General features: G+C 39.1%; 2 protein-coding genes across 7 annotated transcripts in view; both read left to right on the forward strand.

The window, feature by feature from the left end:
* Positions 1-4,912, forward strand: part of ERCC5 (ERCC excision repair 5, endonuclease) — a 32,466-nt gene extending 27,554 nt beyond the window's left edge. For 2 of the 6 annotated variants that reach the window (XM_079902908.1, XM_079902909.1), the window contains one exon: positions 1,088-1,935. In XM_079902908.1, the coding sequence (XP_079759034.1) occupies positions 1,088-1,678 (591 nt within the window). In that variant the 3' untranslated portion in view covers positions 1,679-1,935. Of the gene's footprint in view, positions 1-538; positions 729-1,087; positions 1,936-2,658; positions 3,449-4,741 lie in introns of those variants that run through there. The other 4 variants (XR_013824844.1, XR_013824845.1, XM_079902910.1 and 1 more) reach the window with 4 other exon arrangements.
* Positions 3,418-21,830, forward strand: LOC307176591 (protein-lysine methyltransferase METTL21E-like; the record flags this gene model as incomplete). Its single annotated transcript, XM_079902923.1, has 6 exons — positions 3,418-4,872; positions 6,575-6,654; positions 7,484-7,507; positions 17,243-17,409; positions 18,521-18,638; positions 21,427-21,830. The coding sequence occupies exons 2-6, from the start codon at positions 6,585-6,587 to the stop codon at positions 21,828-21,830; spliced, it is 783 nt and encodes a 260-aa protein (XP_079759049.1). The 5' UTR covers positions 3,418-4,872; positions 6,575-6,584.
* Between the last annotated feature and the right edge of the window lie 1,154 nt (positions 21,831-22,984).

A 22,984-nucleotide genomic window follows, 5' to 3' on the forward strand; every position in this document is an offset into this window, starting at 1 on the left:
AGATACATGTTCAAGTTAAATCCTTTTCCATTAGATTGGGTTGATTTTGGAAAAACAAACAAACAAACAAAAAACTGAGGTAGACCACCTTTCCAGAAACTTTCGCGTTGTTTGACGACTTTCTGTACTGGAAACATTGTACGCCCACCGACCAGGAAAGCTAGTTGGCATAGTGACTGATTACTCCTTAATTTCAGATAAGTTTTGTGGTAATACTATTCTCCCTTTTCATTGTAGACGTTAATATAAGTTTATTTCCCCAAAATTAGAAAGTGAAAAAAATGAATTAACTCATTGTTTGCTTCCTCTAATATGGATGTTAACATTTACGTCCATTTTCTCTTATTTTTCCCCTCCGTCCCACATATATTTATTATCAGACATAAGTGCAATTTGTTATAAATAAAGCCCCCATTCACTGGTGAAGGTAAGTTTTTTTTCTGTGTATTGCATGGCCTTCATTGTTTCAGATGGCCAGATTACATTTTGTCAGAGATTTAACTTGGTTCACTTCACTTAGTAGACCTTGAATTTTCAGGTTTTCGTATGTAATGCTGTGGTGAACATCAGGCATGTGACTTTTCTGAAATGTAACTATTTTTAAAGAATGTCTTCCTGAAAGTGGATTTGCTGAACGGAAGTCAAGAATATTTCTTACGACTCCTAATATATAATACTGTGAAGTTTCTTCCTGAAGGTATCATATGATGACAATGTTTTTAAAAGAAGGGAAGAGTAGAATTTAGAAACAGACCCCATGAAGTTGTGTTGCTCTAAAAGAAGATGATATATTTGGCCCCTGAAAAATATTTAACTCTCTTTCAATGCCAAGGAAGGGATTTCCTACTTGGTATGTGGGCGGAGGGCTTAGTTGACGGAGGTGGTACATGTACTGCTTTAAGTACGATCTTGAAAGTAAAATTTGCTGCCAGTCATTCATTTGGGGGAGATCGGCTTTTGAGAGAGAATGAATTAGTATTTTCTGAAAGAGTCATCCAATGCCAGTAATCAGGGTGGATTTCTTTGATTTGCTTTAGAAAGTTTACTTACTTGTCTGAGTTATTATTATTTTATTTCATTTTTTTAGACGCAGCTCCGAATTGATTCTTTCTTTAGATTAGCTCAACAGGAGAAACAGGAGGCTAAGGGTATTAAGAGCCAGAGACTTAACAGAGCTGTGACATGTATGCTGAGAAAAGAAAGAGAAGAAGCAGCCAGTGAAATAGAAGCAGTTTCTGTTGCCATGGAGAAAGACTCTGAGTTCCTCGATAAGGCAGAAGGAGAAACCCAGAAGAGAGGCACAACAAGTAGATGGAAAGAGTCATCCAGCCCGAAAAGAAAGAGGCTTTCGGATTCTAAACGGGGGCATGAATGTGGTGGGTTTTTGGGGGAGGCCTACCTCTCGCAGTCATCTGATGCCTCTTCAAGTGAGGATAAGGAATATTTCCCTGTAGCGAACATGCAAAGGGGAAAAGCAGCTGTAGAGTCAAAAGTCAGCTCTTCAGATGCACAGAGCACAGTGCAGCCTCCTCCCAGGAGAGACGGAGGTGCCACCACAGGCAGCTCCAGCGATGATGACGGAGAGAAGGCAGAGCCCGTCCTGGTGACCGCCAGGTCTGTGTTTGGGAAGAAAAAGGGGAAACGGAGAAGTACGAGAGGAAGGAAGAGGAAAATCTAAAGACACCTAAATACACATGTATTCTCTCTAACTGGGTACAGCTTAACATTTCGTCATGAATTTGTTGTGAGGAAATAATAAAATTCAGAGTATTTGCACAGTCTTTGTTGTGTGGTTTTTAAAAATGTGGACGTTAAACTCGACATTTATTTTTAAATATATTACCTTTTTCTAGTGTTTTCCACTTCATTGAATATTTCCTTGTATTTACAGGCTTTGTCTGTTCATGTTTCTATTATTATTATTATTTTTTTTTTTTTTTGCGGTACACGGGCCTCTCAGTGCTGTGGCCTCTCCCCTTGCGGAGCACAGGCTCCGGACGCGCAGGCTCAGTGGCCATGGCTCACGGGCCCAGCTGCTCTGCGGCATGTGGGATCCTTCCGGACCGGGGCATGAACCCGCGTCCCCTGCATCGGTAGGCGGACTCTCAACCACTGCGCCACCAGGGAAACCTCATGTTTCTATTATTATACAACATCTGATGCTTTCTGACAACATTAAAAAGGGAAAAAGGATTTCTGTTGATCAGTACTCACTCAATGTGCGTTTCCTCTGACTTTCCGACCTAGACGAGAAGAAAATATATTTATATTCATCTTATTTATATAAATATATTTATATTCATTTATATTTACATTTCAGTCAAACTTCTCAAATACTTGGACTACAGCTGCTGCTTTTCTTTGCTCGTTATTTATTCCTTCCTAATTTGAAATGTCTTCTGCTTCAGTCTTCTCTGACAGCTTTCTACTAAAATCAACACTGACTTCCACATAAACTCAAGTCTTTTCTTAATGCTTCTTTTCTCTGGAGGTATTTAAAGCAGAACGCTTTTGGGGAAGGGTTGGGGAGAGAGACATTAACTTTTTCTTGTTATTCTCATTTCTCAAAGCTACTTATAATTGGGAGTTTTCTGCATATGTGTTTGTAGGTAGAAAAGCAGTCGTTTTTCTAAAATTTAATTTTGTTGCCTTTCATAGGTAATTGACATTTGTCCTGCACTGCAGTAGCTGGGGTGAAGGCTAAGCTGCTGTAGCAAAGAGATGTTCACATGCAGTGGCCTAAACGCTGGAACGTTACCTCTCAGTCAACAGTCTGGCCAGTCTGAGCTGGTAAGGCAGTTGTGCACCTTGATGTCATTCAGGGTCCCAGGTTCAGCCATCCCCTAGGCTGCTGTACTGCTTCAGTGGTCTATACCGGGTCACGGCTACATCTGCGTTTCAACCTGCTGGAAGAGGAAAGAACCAGAGTCCTTGGGTGAGCCGAATGTCTTATGTTAAGGGTGACTAGAAAAATCACTTCAGCTCCCATCCTGTTGAACTGAACTGACCATATACTAGGAGCACTCAGAAAAGTAATCTCTACATGGGCTATGTATCCAGAAAGAGAGGAAAAATAGATATTCGGATCCATTAATAGAAGACCTAGATATGTTTGCAAAAAAGCCTGTTTACTCGTCCGTACGCTAATAAAGATAGAAGTTTGGAAAAAAATCATTAGTAGCTTATGCCATAAATACAGTATTTACAGAACTGTTTGATACTATACCTTTTTTTCTTCTTAACCCTGCAACCAAGGTATATCCTTTTACAAGGGAAGAAACAAGTTTACAGATGTTAACTGACTTTACCAAATTCACCCAACTAGTAGGAAACAATTGTGACCTGAACTCTAATCTTCTAATTCAAAATTCAGCGTGCTTATATTACCTAGAAAATAGGTTGCCTGTTAAAGACAAACAGCAGCAAAGCAAATTTATCATTATTCAAAGTAAGTAGGACACCTGTAACTTACTTAGGATGGTGACCATCATATACTTTTTCTATAAAATTATCTTTCAGCTTATTAATTTTTTCTTTTGCTTTCTTTATATTTGCTGTTATACTCAGCTGTGGAGCTCTTTATTTCATTTATTCTATTTTCAGTTCTATTTGACTTGTAGATTCCAGTTCTCTGGTGTAATTCTTGTCATCTATTTTTTATAATATCTTAATCACAATTACTTTAAAGTCTGTGTCAAAAAGCTCCAATATCTGGCTTACGTGTGGGTTTGTTTCCTAGTAGTTGACTAGTAAACTTTGAATGAATGCTGGACGTTACGTATAGAAGATTGTGGATCTTGTGCATCTTCCTCTGGAGAGGATTCCAGAAGGTATTCTGGCAGGCAGCAGAGGGGAACGTTATTTTACTTCAATCAGGACCAAGTGGATGCAAGGCTAGTCTTTGTAAGACTCCATCTCCTAGTTTCCTCCCATTTCTAAAAAGTAGTTTTCCAGGGATACTAACTGTCTGCTGGGGTGTTTCTCTCGTCTTTTGAGCTTTGCTCTGTTTTTAGCCACATTATGCTTGGAAAATTAGCATCTTGCCCTAAACATCTTACTGTGCAAATACCTTGAATGAAAAGTCAGTGCTGAGTGTCAGGCTTACTTCTCTGTCCCTTCTTTCTGGGATCTTGGGCTCCCAATTCCTGGCAGCCTCGCCAGCTCCAAACACTATTCCCTTGTCTCCCTAGTTCACTTGTCTCCCTAGCTAAAGCTCTGCTGGTGTCCTTTCTTGTGTTCCTCTCTTGGGCTTCTCAGCCCCTTTACACCAATAATCAGCAAAAGCATGGAATTCTTGGCTGCCTCGGAAGCTGTCTGATGCCTTGTAACAGGTATGTGTGTGTGTGTGTGTGTGTGTGTAAAATGTGCTTTTCTAGTTATACTGGGAGGCAGAAGTCTCTGTGTACTTCTTTTTAACCGTTCAATGAAACAAATAATCATTGTCATCATGTCGGTTTAGATGATTCATTTAGATATTCTGCTTCTTAGGGAATCCAGCACTGAGGTTTCTTGATCTTTTAAATAACTTGTGGGAGAAGACAGGTGGTTTTTATGTTCCAAATAATTCTTAATTCTTGTTTTAAAAAGACCCAAAAAAGGGAGTGTGTCCTCTGCCCAGAATTAGCTGCCTATGAATAATTGTTTTCATCATTTAGGATTTTGCAGTTTCCAGGATGTTTTTTACCTACCATATTCATTTCACAAATAGATATTATGTACTTTTTATGTCTCTGCTTTATAGATGAGGAAGCCAAGAAACACACTGAGTCAATGCCTAAAAATCACAGACTAATTATGGACAGGAATGACTAAAATCAGGCTCCCAGACCACTAGTCCTGTCTGATACATTAACGTGACCTCCGTCCATCATGGTATGTGAAGTATTTCTTAGAAGCTGTACCCACACTCCTAAGTTTAACTTTACAATATTGCTCGATTTCATTACCTGTAATAACTTCTTATTCAGGCTATTTTCAGTGATCGGGGGAATTAATTTGTCCTCTGAGATGCAGTCCTAAATGCACATGAGCAGGTGCACAGGCGACATACACCCTCAGCCTTCCTATTCACTCTGAGTAGGAAGGAACTGTGGAAATATAATTCCTGCGTCCAGATCATTGCTGCACACACACTCTCAAACATTCTGGTGTGGTTGTCTGATTCTAAAAATAGTGTTTGTACCCAGACAGGTGACCTGAAAAACACATGGCCTCCGTTTCACAGGACGTCATAGCTGTGGACTCTTAGATAACTCCTGGCATCAAAGTTAAAAATAATCGCTTTGCCCTGATAGCCTTCACTCACTTGCAGGAATGTTTTTACTTACCTGTTGGCTCTTGCTCTGTTCACGAGACACTCACGTGGAATGTGCCTACTTACATTTTTCAACCCCCTTATTTATGGGCGTTCCAGCCTCACTGCTGTATGATCAGAGGCTGTGAAGCTGCAGCTGTCAGGATTAGTTCTCTGTGAGGACTCGCTGCCAGTGTGTACAGTAGTAAACTGCGTGCTTTGGTGCTCGCCTTTCAGGCACCATCAGAGGTCTCATCAGCAAAGCAAAAGTTGTGGATGATACTTTATAACCGTCTAGAAACTCAGCTAACTCATATATATAGGTATGTCCAGACTTAACATTTAATAAATGTTGACCTTCAGGTAGGCACGTGTCATAAAGACTGCTTTCTTTAATGGAAGAGAAACTAAATTGGGAACAAAATGGGTGACCACTTGGGCTACTGTTTAGCCATGTAACCTTTGATTTTTCTTGTTTGTAAACTGTAGGGAAAATAATTTGTCTCCTAATTTACTGAGCATATTGTAAAGAAAAACGTGTTGATTATGAAATGTGTTTTGGGAGCCTTAGAAGAAAGGAATGAATATAAATTCATGGTAGTACAGTGATTATTAAATGATTCAAAACCTGATACCTAGAACATCAAATTGTTGTTTTCCAAAGTTGGAATTACAGCTTGTTTAAGCTTATTCACATGATATGCTCTGCTTGAGAGGCATAAAATACTTGAATTTCTTTAATTTTAAATGTGTTTGCTGAGATTGTATGGATTTCTTTTTAAAGAAGAAGCTACTTAAAAAAACCATCTGGTGGTTGGGCTCTTTGCCCCTGGGTACATACTGATGACCACGGATGAGAGCGACTCTGCATCTATTACTATGTAGGAAGCTTTGTTTTAGATTAATGCTATGGTTTTCACTACACTGAATGAAACCCATTCTCTCCCAATGTTTCAATCACCTCTTAAGTTTTAGGATCGCTCTCTGACTAGTCAGTATAAAGATGATGCCTTGCTTCATGATAGCTGAGGTGGTCTCTGGTGAAGAACATGTTTTCTTTTTCCAGGAGCTTCTAAAATTTCTGACCCTGAATTTTGGTTGTACTAGATAGATTGCATTTCAGTGCACTCTTTTTAAAATCATGATTTATTAATAAGATATTTTAATATAATTTTCTCTGCTGTATTTGATGTTAAACTTTATTAGGTAAATATGAAAGCACTTAACACACATTTTGAATTAATTATTACCATTTGATATTTTAATGTATTATTTGCCTAGTTTTCAAGAAATGATCAAGAAAGCATCAATATATAGCCATCCCTTAGTTCATCGCTTAATGGATCTCAAAGCTCAAAAAGGTAAATTATTTTATGTTTCCTTATGTAATTTGGCCAATTCTAAGAAGACAACAGAATGTAAATGTTTACCTTTGCAGTGTTCGCTGATGTCATAAAGAGAGCTAGGACTTTTATCAATTGCATGTTATATCTTGGCTTGTGTTTGCTAACCTGTAACTATCTCTAATAATGTTTAATGTCCCCTGCTATACCTGTGGGCCTGATGATATGTTAGAGATAATTTTGACAGATAATAAATCAAATATATAGACTTGCTAGGTATTTAGAGGTTTTTTTTTTTTAATCTGGAAAAGTGGAATAAAATTTTCCCCAAGTGCTGTACACTAAATATATGATTGTGATTTTGTGGTTATTTCTTTTCAGATAGGAAGATTGCAAGAGAGATAAAATAGTTTTATGTAAAACTAAAGGTTTTTTACAAATGCTTCCATGAAAAATGATTTTAGACTATAAAATATTTCTAGACTGTGCTTATGGTCCCTCTGATGTATTCATTAGAAGCAAATAATAATGTATTTTGACCTCTTGTGGTAAGGAGAATTTAAGGTTGAATTCTACCACCAGTGGAATTATTTGGAATTGACCCACTGTTTTTTACATCATCCTAAATATCAAGTATGACTTTACATAGATTACATAATATAACTACCCCACTGTCTTGAGATAAAAAGTGCAGACATATGCTCTTGACATAGACTAGAAGAATTATTACCATGGTTTTGTAGAACAGTTGTAGTACAAATTTACTTGTCCTGGCTTCTTTCTCTTTCTCCTTTACACTGTGGATATTTTCTAAGGACTAGAGTCCTGTTTTCTTCGCCTTTTTTAGGCATACCAGGTGGCCTCTACCTAGGTGAGCATGTCTTTAGGCCAAGAGAGCTGGGTGTATGCCCAGTGTTGGCAGCCTATGTGGCTTAAACATGTACGGTTTTGCTGTAGTAATTTTTGCAAATCTAAACATTTAAAGTCATAATCACTTAGAGAATCCAGCCATTTAGATGATTTGAATGAAGATGCAGTTTCTCTGCAGTTTATGAATAAAATGTCATCATTATCATTACCATAATGCTTGGTTTCAACTTTGCATATGATAATTTGGCAAATTACAAAGGCTATGGAAGAAGTTCAAGGTAAGGTGGAGACAGAACTAACAAGAAAATAGTTTACAACATGAACAGACGCAGCCCATAATCACCTACATTGTCAGCTGAAGCTTTAAAAATACATTCATAGGCACAGTGCTAAGGGGATGAAGTGTGTGCCACTGGGACAGAGTCAGATTGCATTTTGCTGGAAAGGCTCCCACTAACCAGTAGAACACTCAGTTCTCAAGTACTGTAGGGTAGTGACTTTTCCTGTCCTAACTGTTTATACTTAGTCATCTTGTGCTTGGAAAGGATGGAGCAAACCCACAGCCCAGTTCTTGTATTTCAACACTGGCCTGAAGATCCAAAGAATTATAGGATGTCACTTAGTTATGCACAGATTAAAGTTAGGACTGTAGTGGATGCTAAAAATTCCTCTGTCTATGGTTTCTAATGTTGCATTATAATCTAAACCGTCTAAAACCTCATCCACGTTAACTATTCCGAATCTCTTAGGTTGCCTACTCTTGCCAACGGCGGCTCTCCGGCTGTTAGCACAAGTAGCAGTGTGTTATAAAGAACACTCCTCAGGGTCTGCAGCCTTGGAACAGATTTGTACTAACCAGAGGCGCAGTGATTCCCATGCACAGTGACTCCCAGATCTGTCCTTCCAGCTGCTTACTAGACGTCCTCCATTCTGCCTTGTGTTAGTTCGGTTCCTTCAGGAAGCAGATGCCAGAATGGGATTTAACATGCGCGAGATTTATTGGAGGAAATGTCTATGGAGGGTAAAGGAGGAAGGAGCAGAAGAAGGCCGGGAGAGCCTTCGCATCACTGCAGGTCCAGGTGAGCAGAGGCCGCATCACAGCTCTGGGAAAGTCTTGGGCAGGCCCACAGGGAGTCACCCCACAGAGCTGCCCCCTGGACGAGCGTCCTCTGCAGCGGGAGAGGGGCCGGCTTAGAGGCAGCCCGGGGGAAGCCTGGCGTCCGAGGAGCCAGGTGAACCTGCTGCAGCACGTTCTCTTAATCCAAGCAGCACACCTCTGTAGCCAGCGTGCCAGATGGCGGATCCAGATGCATTAAAAAATAATTTTGCTTTTGCAGATTTGCCCCTCCGCCTGTATTTTCTATCTCAGTTTATGGCAACATCATTTCTCCGGCTACCCCAAAACCTGGAATCATGCCAGTCTTTCCCCTTTCCCCACACCCGTCACCATCACATCCCGTTGATCTTTACCTCCTAATATGTTTCTCTACCCCTCACCCCCTGTTTGCAGCATCATCTTGCTTATTTCTTCTCTTGACTGTTGTAACTGCCTTCTAACTGGCCTCCCCAACCCTGGGCTGGCTCCCTTTCTTTATCCACAGATACATGATCTTTTTAAAAATTAACATCTTGTCACATTCTCCTCCTCCCTAAAATTCTTCAGTGCCTCAGTGTTTCCTGTAGGATAAAATCAAGACTTCTTAGCATGGCACACAGTGTTTTATCTCATGCTATGACCGCCACTTATCCTATATTCAAGTTCTCAGAGTTTCCTAAATTGGAAAATTGGTCAAGAGTCTTTTGCCAGTGGGCTTCTGCACATGTAGATGCCTACGTACGGCGTATCTTGCCTTCTTTTATCTGACTTACAAACCCATAGTCATCGAGTCTCAGGTCATTCTTTGCTGAGCTCTCTGAGGCATGGAGCTTTCTCTTTCTGTTTTTGAGTTAACTAGTTAAGTCTCTATTCGACCACTTATATGTTGCTCTGTCTTTGTATTCACAGTGCCCATGTACTCAGTAAATGAGGGAACGAATGAATTAGCTATAACTGAGGCCTAATGGCTGGACTTAAAATCTACTCATTAGGGATGAGCTTGTATTTCTAGCCACTAGTCAGTTGACTCTTTTCAGGACCAGATACAATGTATTACTTAGGGATAGCACTAAGTCTTTCACAAGGATCTTCATAAATCTTTACAGAGTTGGATTAATGGAAAATATGGCCTTTATAAGCAACATTGCCTCAACAGAGGAAGAAGGAAGTTTGAGTAATTCTATTGCTGCTTAAGAAACATACCAAACTAGAGTCTTGAGTTAATATATTAATATACTAGTTGGAATACTATAGCCGCATAATTATTAATGTGAAAATCATCCATCGACATGTTTTACATGTTTAAAAAGTAACCTGAATAAGTATCTGCTAGATAAGACTAATAAATGTTCCATGTATTGAATAAAAATAACTCAAACATGATTCTCTGCCTCAGATATCTTCAAAACTCAGGGCAGAATGTCAAGTTTGAACGTCACTTATTGCCCTCGACGGGGCGTCTACCACTGCCTCAAGAACTCACAAATTCACGCTTGGCTCCCAGACCCAGGGCTGCTGCCTCACTTCAGACTCTTGCATCTTTTGTCTACATTATTACGTCTTCCCTTTAGGTTCTAACGTAGCCTCAGCTGCTGCTGCCAGAAGTCGATTCTCAAATACCAATTTTGATTGTGTCAGTTCTTGTCCTAATGATTTTTATTGGCTCCTGTTCACCTTGTAGAAGAAAGGTCAACATTGCCCACAGGTCTGATCCCAGCCTTTCTTCAGGCTTATTTTCTGCACCAGCTTGTACACCAGCTCCCCGGTCCTTCCAGGCTCTCAAGCTGGCCTCCACACCCTGGCAGTGTTGCGTCTCCCTTGACCTTGCTTCCTTCCTTCTCCGCCTGGCAGCCTTCCCCTTCCCTCCACCTCAACTCAAATGTCTCCTCCTTGAGGATGCTTCTCCTGATTTGACCAAGCAGCGGTGCTTCCCATAGCACCTCAGAAATATTTCTTTTATTCCACTTATCACACTTCATTGGCATCTGTTTAATTGTCTCTCCCCGGTACGATCCCAGCAGTAGGCTCTGGGTACAACTAGATTTGGTTCTGTTTTTTTCCCACTTGCATCCTGAGCAGTGTCAGTAAAAAAATGAATTTTCTTTCTTTGGTAATTGTAGCTATCATTTGAGCCACGTGATGAAAGTTACAGCTTCTCTTTATTCTTGAAAGTACGTGGACATCCAGACAAAAAACATTTGTGAAAATGTCTCAAGAATTAGTTTCAACATAAGGGCCCGAGACCTTGACATTGCTGAGGCATTCAGAATTGTAGCTTTCAGGTTTACCTGTGACCATTCACTAATCTGAAAATATCTTTAACATCTTTAAAAAAAATTCTCTAGGTATTTCTAAGAAGCACATGACATTCGTCTTTGAATAGAAGATTCGATTGAATGACAGTGTCTTTCATTTCGTTGAGGGGTTTTTACTTTAAATTTCACAGACAGGTTTCTGTGACAGCCCTCAAATGGAAGCTTGAATTCACTTGTCATAGCTATTAAAGAATTTTTTTTCTTTTCATCTATTTCTGTGATTTGACCCTTCCATTTATTATTGCTGTTATTGACCTTAAAAATATAAAAGAGAAGAATACAGACAGAGCCTCTATTTTTGAAGGCTTCTTACAATCCAGCCTTGGAAATCAATTGACTGTCGAATTTTCCTCTTAAGAAAAATATCATCGTGAAGGGCAGAATCTTGCTAATTTTTACTTCATACTTGAAACCCCTTTAATTCTCTGGAGAACAAGAGAACCTGGTAGATTTTATTCGCTATCAGCAAAGATTTAATAGCAGGAAAATGGTGTTAAGCCTTTTTATGTATAAAAAAGCATTAAAATAGATAAGCCTAAGAGAGCAACATAAATGTAATACTTTCTTGATTATGTTTTATTTACAATCTGTTTTAATATTTGTGTTCAGTATTAAATTCATTAATAAAATAATACTCTAAGATTCTAGTAGATAGCTCTTATCTAATGGTATAGATATCAGAAGTTTTCTGATTTTTATACCGGGAAACCAAATCCAACATTTTGTGTAACATTTCCTCATTTTAGTTATTTATCCTGAGGCCTAAGTACTAGATAACAAGCAGAGAATATGTATGGAAAAATTATTCTTCAGAAGTGTAAATCAGAATTCCGTTGTGTGATAATGCTGTTAATTTTTGGGGAAAGTTGCTGTTCAAATCTTACCTAAAAACCAAAGAATATCCAGTCTTTCATTAACCTTCTCAAGATTCAATCCCATAATCAACAAATAACTAAGCATGCACTTCGAGGGGCCCACTCTTTGTGTATTATGTTTGGAGCATAGATGTCCCCCTGTTATTACAACAAGGTGACATTAGGGACACCTTTGTAATAGTGCAGCTCTTTGCGTTAGATTCCTGTCCAACGGTTCTTGTCATCAACCTTGAAATGGGTGGTGATATTGCTAAAACACTAAACTTGTCTTTCGATTTAAGTGAATAACTACGGTTAAAATTGTTACCTCAGGGAGTTGCCTGGCGGTCCGGTGGTTAGGAGTCGGTGCTTTCACTGCAGTGGGCCGGGGTTCAATCCCTGGTCATGGAATTAAGACCCTGCAAGCTGCAAGGCACAGCCAAAAAAAAATTCTTACCTCAAAATCTTTAAATAGAAGTTAATGCTGAAAAACAGCAAAGTTTTAAGATGGACATAATTGTTCGTGTGTGTACATTTGCTTTTAAAATCCAGCGTATTACATCTAGACAAATTATTTCAAGTAGCCAAGTTCAGTATATTTTGGTTTCCTGCTATAAATTATGCTATTTTTTATGAGTGTCTCTTCTTACAGAATGAGTGGTAGTTACATAGTCTTTAAATGCCAAAGAGAATACTAAAACACTGTCAGTTAAATTTTCTTCAGCTTGATAATGTTTTCTAAAGGATATGTGGTCATCCTAGGTGTATGACTAATTTCAAATGACCATGTACGATGGATAGAATTGTGTTCTTTTAGAGTGTATGTGCAATTAATAGTGGTTACTGTTGTTTCATGAAATCTCTTGGAAGATTATTTTGGAGGGGTGTAAGTCATTTTTGATTATGCAATATATTCACATATATATTTTTAATCTCATTTCTATATAGAAGTAAAGATGTCATTCTTTAAAAAAAAATGACTAGCTCTGTTTATTTAGAAAGATAGTGAAAAAACAGGAATCATTTGTTATTACACTGTAGTTGTTGGGACAGCAGCACTGATCTGGTCAACTAACCTTTAAAAGAAAGTGCAAAGTCGGAGATGTCAGTGTGGTAACTGTAGATATTCACTGGCAAAGTTTTTAGAACAATGATTGGAACTTTAGGAGACGCTCCTGGGATTTAGTGTACTCTAACATCTATTAATCCCTGATACGTTAGGTGACTTGTCAAAGAAGTGCTGCATTTACAAGGGGTTTGCAAGGAGGCCCAAGAGGGCATATTCAGCTAAAGGTCAAGGAAGCAATTAATGTTCTCTGCTTTTCCCTAAAGAACTTCCAGAGCAAAAGCTGCCCCTCCACGCCCCATCTTAGCAAGGCAAGGGAATCTAGTGAAGTGAAAGTTAAAGTTCAAATACAACATATTACCAGTATTATTTGGTTCTTAGAGCTCTTCCTGTGAATGTGAATACATGCCGTAGTTTAAGGAGAAATATAGTGAAATATATTAGAAGAGGTGACTCATGCTGAAGACTATCCGTTTTTCATCTCTTTGTTTTCTCTGCATCTCTACCAAAGGTCAGTGTTTGTGGTGGTGATAGAGTGGGTGGTAGAGGGGGGCCCCTCTGTGGCACGCAGTGAGATTAGAGTCCTTTGGAGAATGCTTGGTTCTGTCTGGATCCTAGACAGGGCTCTGTGAAGGGATCACAGAATTTAGGACTGGAAATCATCTTGGCTGAATGTCCCTGCTGGATTATGGCCACTGAAGGAATTTTCCAACATGGGCAAACTTAATTTACCTCCATCTTTCCACTATATTCCTCGAATGCTAGGAAATGATGTTATTGGAGCTCATAGGACAGTTTGACAACTACATCTTCCCTTAGGACTCAGAGACTCAAGACCCCTCACTCTCGTTCTTGCCTCAGTGCCGTGGAGAAATTGGAAAGTCTCTTGAGGCTTTCACGTTCTTACATGGTGCATGTTCATCATCTCAGAAAGGCCCCACTGTTGTATGTATATCTCTCTGTATTTTGTCTCATTCATTCATTCATCCATTCATCTATTCTTCTTTTACGCATTTCCTACTTCCTTTCCTTTTCCACCTCCCTCCTGGCAACCATTCTAGTGTGTTTGATATGTATCTTTGATAAATATTTTCATGCATATCCATTTAAGGACTTGTGTAAAAATTTGGGGGTGGGGGCAGGATTGCTGGATTGTAGGACATTATACAAAATGTCCTACAAAATACCTTAGATTAACAAAATACCTTAGATTGCTCTCCAGAATGACTGCAACATTCTGTATTCTCACCAGTGGTACCTGAGGTTCTGCCATTCCCACAAGCCCCCTATCACTCAGCACTGTCCAGCTTCTAATTTTTGTTAGTTTAATGAGTATAAGAGATACCTTGTTTTAATCTGTCTATATCTGAGTTGGAACATTTCCATGTTGCTTTGTGGCTTTTTTGGTTTCATCTTCTGTAATCTGCCAGTTTATCTCCTTTGCTTATTTTTCATTGTGGTTACTATCTTTCTTCTTGTCAATTTGGAGGTTATACAGATTTCTTGTATATTTGAGATATTATCTCTTTTCAGTCTTAGACATTGTAGAAGATCTTTTCTCATCTGTCATCTTTTAATCTCATCCACACTTTTAATCTTCATTCACAGAATAGAAATCTTCACTTTTGATATAAGAATATTCATCACTTTTGGGTATTGCAGATTTTAAGAAGGTTCTCTCCTCCCTACTTTCACAAAGATATCATCTTACACTATTAAATTTTTTTTTCCTCTTACATTTGGTCTTTAATCCCTCTGGAATCTGCCTTTATAAAAGATTTTACGTAGAGATCCAGTTTTATTTTTCTCCATATAATGTGGCAGCTAACCCACCCCCTCTATCTACATGGATTTGTCTCTGAGATCCCTATTTTGCCCAGTGGTCCATTTATCTCTTGCAACAATACCATACTGTTTTTGTTACTATGGCTTTGTGGTATACCTAAATATCTAATAAGGCAGATATTCTCCTACCTCTTATTCTTCTTTTACAAAGTTAACTCTTTATGGATGTTTATTCTTCCATTTAAGTTTTGGAGTGAGTATATCAAGTTTCTTAAAAAAGCTAACTGGAATTATGATTGATTTTGTATTGAATATATATGACATTTTTATAGTATAAGTCACCCCATTTGTGTATAGAGCCTCTCTCCATTTATTCATATCATCTTTTATATCTTGTACTAAAAAATATTTCAAAACAGCAAGTATGAATTTGGGACTGCTGAATGTAATTTCAGCCTTGAGGTGTGTACAAGAATTTTGAAAGACGTGTTTAGAATGGCAGACATTTAACATGTCATCTAGATGTAAGCAATGATTCTATTCTACTTGAAAATAAAGGACTGCAGCCCTAGATACTCTTATTGGGTTAAGTTCTCTCTGAGGCAGGGCTTTGCCCAGCTCAGCCTACCTCATGAAGGGAGGTGGGAAGGGGGTATCAGCACATGAGGGCTGACATTTTAAGGCACAGCTACCCCTCACACTAGGAAAAACCGTGGTCCAATCCACATTTTAAGCTGCTAATCAGATGAATGGCTTCTCCTGTCTTGCAAGGAGAAGCTAGTAAGGGACTAGAAAAGGAGGAAGACATGAGAAAATGTGCCAGAGTGTTCTAATGTATAACCTCATCTGTTTCCTGGATTATTCCCCAACTAGGGCTGTTCAAAGATGCCTCTTCATCTTAAAGCTCCCAGTCCCTTCTTTGGAGTAACAATCTTACTTTCTCAGTTCACAGTGATGTCACCATTCTGCGGTAAATACCTCTAATCTATAATTTATCCTCCACGTATAGATACATAGACTCCACATCACATTGTTACCATTTTCTTTAATTTTTTTGTGTGTGTGAGAGAACATTTAAGATCTACTCTTTTAGCAAATTTCAAGTATACAGCACATTATTATTAACTGTAGTCATGGTGCTGTACATTAGATCTCCAGCACTTATTCATCTTACAAACTTTGTATCCTTTGACCTACATCTCCACATTTCCCCCACCCCCTGCCCCTGGTAACCACCATTCTACTCACTGCTTCTACAAGTAACTATAGAATTTTCAATCAAGTACCACACAATCCAATATTTTTGTTTATGTGGTGATCTTGTTTTATCATTTAGTTTCATGACCAAAATATAATAACAGTTACAATGACAATAATTATAATAATTTATTGAACTCTATGTAACAAAGTGCTAAGCACATTATATACATCATCTCATTTAAATCTTCCAACACTATTTGATGTAGGTTCTTTTATCTTTCACATTTTACAAACAGGGAAATGGAGGCTTAGAGAGAGATGTGTATCTTGCTCCATAACTAGTTTTTTTTTTTTTGCGGTACGCGGGCCTCTGCCTTTGCGGAGCACAGGCTCCGGACGCGCTGGCTCAGCGGCCATGGCTCACGGGCCTAGCCGCTCCACGGCATGTGGGATCTTTCCAGACCGGGGCACGAAGCCGTGTCCCCTGCATTGGCAGGCGGACTCTCAACCACTGCACCACCAGGGAAGCCCCATAACTAGTTTCTGAATTCTTAGAGACAACTGGATTTTTAAAAATTATATCATAGCTTTTTAATAGTGCAGAGAGGGGCTTTGGAGCAACCAAAAAGGAGCTCAAATTTTGGCTCCTTCATTTACAATTTGCATGAGCTTGGTCAAGCTGACAAAGCCCTCTGAGTCTTAGTTTCATTATCTGTAAAAGTGCAAATAATAATGCCTACCTCACAAGTTGTTGCAAAAATTACGAGAAATATTGTATACATATTTACCGTGGTCTGGCCTGTGAAGTATGTGCTCAGTAATTGGTGGTTGATGTTGCTTATGAAACATACGTGATATTGTGGATGTTAAGATGCCATGAGTTGTCACCAAATAATAATATAAAATAAGTAATAATAAAATAATACAAGGGTATATTGTTGGATGGTATCAAATGTCTTTTGTCTGGATAAAGCCAGGTCATAAAAGATCTGCTACTATTCCATTATTTCAAATAATTGGCATCACACTGTGTAGCCAATACGAATAGTTGAGATCTTAGATTCCATCACCAATCTTTCTTTTGCTCTGTGAATAGATTGGTAGCCTTTAAAATACATTGCTTTTTAAAAAAGTATATCAGTTATTTTTTATTTCACATAGCATTTCAGAAATGTCTATTGGTGATTTCAACCTCAGTGAAATTCGGAAGGATGTTGCTATCCTGATGTATGAAATATTAGCTTCTGTTGAGTTATTTTCAAATAGCTTACCTTACTATTATTATGTTGCACCTAAAATCAGTGCCTATTCAAAAGGAACTTAGCATAAGTAGAGATACTGCACCTCCATCAGGTTCTCCTTCGCTATGGTTTAGTACCACAACCACTGCCTTGTTGTTTTTTTTTCCCCCTCCTTTCAGAGAACAGAGAAGCCGATGATGACAGGAAAGTGGTTGCAGAGATCATGCAGAGGTGTTTTGTTCCAACTTTAGTAACAGCCATCTCCTGGGAGGGATTTCATTTCGTTGGTCATGAGATTCGGATTACTGAAGCCATGGATTGTTACGGTGCTGTTGTTTGGCCATCGGTATGAATTCATACAAAGTTTGCTGCATTTCAATGAGTTCTCATCCAATGTTGTTCGTTATTATATACTGTTTGGAAGGAGAAAGGAGGCTCCATGGTTCTCTTTTGTGACCTCAAACAACACTAAAATTTAGAAATCACGAAATAGGGAAGATGCTTTTACCAATGAATTCTATTTCTGATTTGTAGCGTTAATAAAGAGTGTTGTTTACACCTTCAGTTTTTTGTGACTATAAGTCACAGAAGTTTAGAATAGTAAACATTTTAATTCCCCATTTAACTGGTTCCATTTGAGTTAACCAATTATAATGAAATCCATTTCAGTCTCAACACGCAGAATATTCTAAAAGACCACCACTTATTTATCAATTGTCCTATGAAGGGTGCAGACCCCCTCCCCCCACTGTCTGCCTCAATCCCAAACACACACTTCTTTTTTTTCCTCTTTTATAAATTTATTTATTTTTGGCTGCGTTGGGTCTTCGTTGCTGTGCGCAGACTTTCTCTAGTTGTGGTGAGCGGGGGCTACTCTTTGTTGCCGTGCATGGGCTTCTCATTGTGGTGGCTTCTCTTGTTGCAGAGCACGGGCTCTAGGCATGCGGGCTTCAGTAGTTGCGGCACGCGGGCTCGGTGGTTGTGGCTCACGGGCTCTAGAGCGCAGGCTCAGTAGTTGTGGCGCATGGGCTTACTTGTTCCGCGGCATGTGGGATCTTCCGGGACCAGGGCTTGAACCTGTGTCCCCTGCATTGGCAGGCGGATTCTTAACCACTGCGCCACCAGGGAAACCCCACACACTTCTTTAAAATGACTGTTATTATTAGAAGTTGCTGCTTTTAAGGATAATCAAGCCTAAGTAACTGAACTCTATATTCTTAGTTCTCTTTTCTCCCCAACAATCCCCAAGGACTTTTCCTATCCTAAGTGTTGAACCTATTGAAGGATGTACTTCTGTGGATGATTTTCTGTAGTGATGTGTATGGATGCACACATGCACTCACATGGGCTCACATACGCATCATAGCGTTCGTGGGGTATTTATCTAATAGAGTTTAATTTTACTTTCTGTGATTACTTGCCAAGCACTACTTTTTTCTTTTTTTGAATTTTCATAGGCCCTTGTTCTATGCTATTTTCTGGAAACAAATGTAAAGCAGTATAACATGGTTGACAAAAATGTGATTGAAATTGGAGCTGGAACAGGGTTAGTCTCCATCGTGGCAAGTTTACTTGGTAAGCAGGTGTTTTTGATTGAGTGGGATCAGCGAATTCCATGATCCTGTATCATTAGTTGCTTTTACTATCCAGTTTACTATGACCTAGGCCTATTTTTAACCCCTTAATTTGTTGAATGGGCTTTATCAGGAAACTGATGTTAAAGTCACCCATTTGGTTTTCTGGGAAGCTGGATTTTTATCCTGGATAACTGGGATGTGCACCCCAGCATCCTGACTGCTGGAGGACGTGTGAAATACTAGGCATAGGCAGAGCTGACTATGCGGACTCAGACGATCTTTATTTAAATTTTAGCCCCATTTCAACATTCCCATGTACTTGTATATTCCTTTTGGGTGTTGAAGTCCTATGCTTTTATGAAAAAGCATCTGTTAGAATAGAGAACGAGTATGAGAAATCACGTCTGCTTCTAAGTTTAGGCATTTGTCCATCAATTTTCTCAGTTATTTCCATTTTTCTTTTGCAATCCCTTGTTCTTCCACCAGCATCTTCTTTTCCAACTAAAAGTGATTGTCTATATGTAAGCCTGAGCCTGCTTCAGTTCAGTCTTTTTTGTTCCTGTTATCTATTTCATGGCCTTAATTTAGCTGCCTTCTCTGATGTGTGCTGCCCACATCTGTCCTGATTTCCTTCATCTTCAGAAGTGCACACCTGCCACTCTAAAATCTTGAGAGGAATTCAAGATTTAGCAGTTTACAACTTTCTAAACACTGAGGAAATATAAGACCCTTGAAGTCCTCTCCAAATATAATTTTTAGATTGCTCTGTCTTGATATTGCTTTCTAAAGTCACCATTCCATTTAGTATGGACAGTGTCAGAGGCATATTGGATTTATTCCTGAAGGCTTCCTCATTTAAGAGCAGAATTTGTGTTTTGGGAAGTTGTTCATTCATAATTAAAAAATATTTTTTTATTGGAGTATAATTGCTTTACAGTGTGTTAGTTTCTGCTGTACAACAAAGTGAATCAGCTGTATGTATACATATATCTTCTCCCTCTTGGACCTCCCTGCCCCCCATCCCACCCATCTAGGTCATCACAGAGCACTGAGCTGAGCTCCCTGTGCTATAGTGCAGGTACCCACTATTTATTTTACACATGGTAGTGTATTTATGTCAAACCTAATCCCCAAATTCATCCCACCCTCCCCTTCCCCACTGTGTCCACATGTCTGTTCTCTACGTCTGTTTCTCTATTCCTGCCCTGGAACGGTACGGGTTCACCTGTACCATTTTTCTAGATTCCACATACATAATACATCGTGTTAATATACGATATTTGTTTTTCCCTTTCTTGCTTACTTCACTCTGTATGACAGACTCTAGGTCCATTCACATCTCTACAAATGACCCGGTTTCGTTCCTTTTTATGGCTGAGTAATATTACATTGTACATATGTACCACATCTTCTTTATCCATTCATCTGTCAGTGGACACCTAGGTTATTGTAAATGGTGCTGCAATGAACATTGGGGTGCATGTGTCTTTTTGAATTATGGTTTGATCCTTTTGGTCTGCTCCTATAACTTGAAACAAATATCAAAAGGTGGAAACTTTGTTTAGTCAGTGATGATATTTACCTCTCTAGACACAAAGATCTTAATAGTCAGATAGATTCTATTCCTATGGACAGGGTCGGGGGACAGAGGGGGTCCTTCCTTATCTTGGGATTTTAAAAAGATTTGTGAAAAATGATAGACCCACCCACCCCACTAGAATGTAGAGATTCATATCTTTGTGATTCTACCAATGAAATGCTTATTTTCCTCCCATTTTAATATGTTCCAGAAAATACAGTCAGTGGCCAGAGAAACTTGCCATCTTGGGTGAAGAATGGGCTGTAAACCAGTCTGGGCTGAACTAGACTTCCCTTCCATTTCTTCTTTCATGTCTGATGATGTAGAAACAGCCAATCCTAGGCTTATTTACACATTGTTTTCAGGCTCTGCTACTGCTCAAAGTTCACTCTAAGGGCCAAATTTTATTGGTTTTTGCTTTCTGATTTCTTCCTGACAATGACCACCAGTATTCACTTTTACCTTGGGGATTGTTTATCTCTTCTTCATCTGAGCATTCTGTCCTGTGTCTATGATCTTTGGTTGTATGAGCACTATATGTGGGTTGTAGCTAGGTTTTAACATCTCTTAATGGGAAGAGACAGACTTATAATGGGGTCCAGCTGAAAAGACTTATAATGGGGTCCAGCTGATCTTTGGTTGTATGAGCACTACATGTGGGCATGAACATGGGTGTCCTGATACTTTCTATGTAATGACATTGAAAAGTCTTCTCTCCTCCCTCCATTTCTCACACTTGAGCACTTCCTGGTCAACGATAACGATCCCCAGTGTTATATACACCCGTTTGGTCTCACATGACTGGGGCTCAGACTTCTTTTAGTGAAGAACCCTTTCATCTTTCAATTGTGACATCTGATTGTTCCAATGAGGGTACCAAATACTTTGAATTTCCCTTTTTCTTGATTTTTTAAGTAGATAAATAGAAAATAACAGCAACAATAACAAAACAAGACAGACAAAAAACCAGGAGAACAGAAAAATGCAGCAGAGTGCAGAAGTGCCTGGGGAATCTAATTGTTTGTAAGGAGAGGCATGAAGGTGCCTTAGCATCCATTTTGAAGGGATTTCCCTCCTGTGTGTACTGACCAGTCCTTGACATGAGGTTAGCATTTGTGCAGAATTGTAAAGTGCATGGTGGCTTGAAACCTAATTGCTTTACCTTATCCCATGAAGGTTACTTTTCCTACTGTCCTTTGTTTCCCAGGTGCACACGTGTCTGCCACAGATTTACCTGAGTTACTTGGAAACCTGCAATATAATATTTCCCAAAACACCAAAATGAAATGTAAGCATTTGCCTCAGGTTAAAGAGCTCTCCTGGGGTGTAGCTTTAGACAAGAACTTTCCCAAGGCTTCCAGCAACTTTGACTACATCCTGGCGGCCGATGTTGTCTATGCTCATCCATTTCTGGAAGAACTCCTCATTACTTTTGACCATCTGTGCAAAGAAACCACCGTCATCCTCTGGGTCATGAAATTCAGGTTGGAGAAGGAAAATAAATTTGTAGATAGATTTAAGGAGTTGTTTAACCTGGAGGAGATTTCCAGTTTCCCTAGCCTGAATATTAAGTTGTATAAAGCTATGAAGAAAAATTGGAGGAGTGCATGATATCCTCAGAGGAGGACTTGGAAAGGGAAGGCAATTTCTAGTGATTATTATTGCTTTAACAAAAAACCTGGATGATCTGATATAGCTGACTTTCCCGAGGGGACACACACACACACACACACACACACGCACACGCACACGCACACGCACACGCACACGCACCTTGCCCCAGACAGGGATTTTCCCAGATATAGCACACAGGTGTATAGGATGGCAAAGCCATTCTGTGTGGTAATTGGTTAGGACAATGTCTGCTTTCCTTATCTTTCTATAGTACTATTTATAATTATTATCATCTTAATAAATGGTGCAATTATTGTTAATGTATAACTGTAGAATGATGGTTTTTAATAATAGTATGTCTAAAATGTTTTAAACATAAGCTTATGTGATTCTCTCTTTAGAAATAATGAAATGGACTATAGTGGGCTCTACAAATAAATCTGACTAGGCAGACAGAGAAGGTAATGGTCAATGTTAGATTATTGTGGCTTCATTAGTGCCAGCTTATTGGTGGTCTGTCTTCTCTGCTTGGCAGGGTGGGTCTCCAGCACACCCTCTGAAATCAGTCAAGCTGCTGGATTCGAGGTTACAGGCAAGGACATTTCACTCCAGTAAATGAAAAATGAATGGAAGAAAACATAAAATCAGTTGAGATTTTGGAGGAGCCATTGTTTTATTTTTAGGCCAAGTACAGTTATTCTGCATCACAGAAAGAGAAATAAATATAAAAACTTTTCGTGTGTATAAAAATACACATGAAAAGATTTCAGTCTCTAATCTCAAATAACCAGACATATGGCTGGTTTTAAAGTTTAAAGCTCTTCTGTTAAACATATAGAGACCTAGATATTTGAAATCCTATGTGCTTTTTTTTTTTTCACAAGGACCTTAGAGATTAGAATAAAGTCTGAAGTAAGTAAAGTCAGTGCAAGAAGAGCAAAATATTAGGATTTTGTACCACATAAGAAGACTAGCGGTTGGTAACTCTTCCGGGTTCTCGGTGATGTTGGCTAGGCAGGCTCTGTGCCCTCGGGGTGATCCTTGCCCAGCCCTTTCTGCTTTGCTGGAAGTTCTCAGTCTACTCAGGGTTGAACAGAGCTGAAAAGTTTATTTCCTAGGACTCTGACCTTAAGCCAGGATGCAAATGTACT

Source organism: Stenella coeruleoalba (genome assembly GCF_951394435.1).
Source record: "Stenella coeruleoalba genome assembly, chromosome: 18".
Taxonomy (NCBI): domain Eukaryota; kingdom Metazoa; phylum Chordata; class Mammalia; order Artiodactyla; family Delphinidae; genus Stenella; species Stenella coeruleoalba.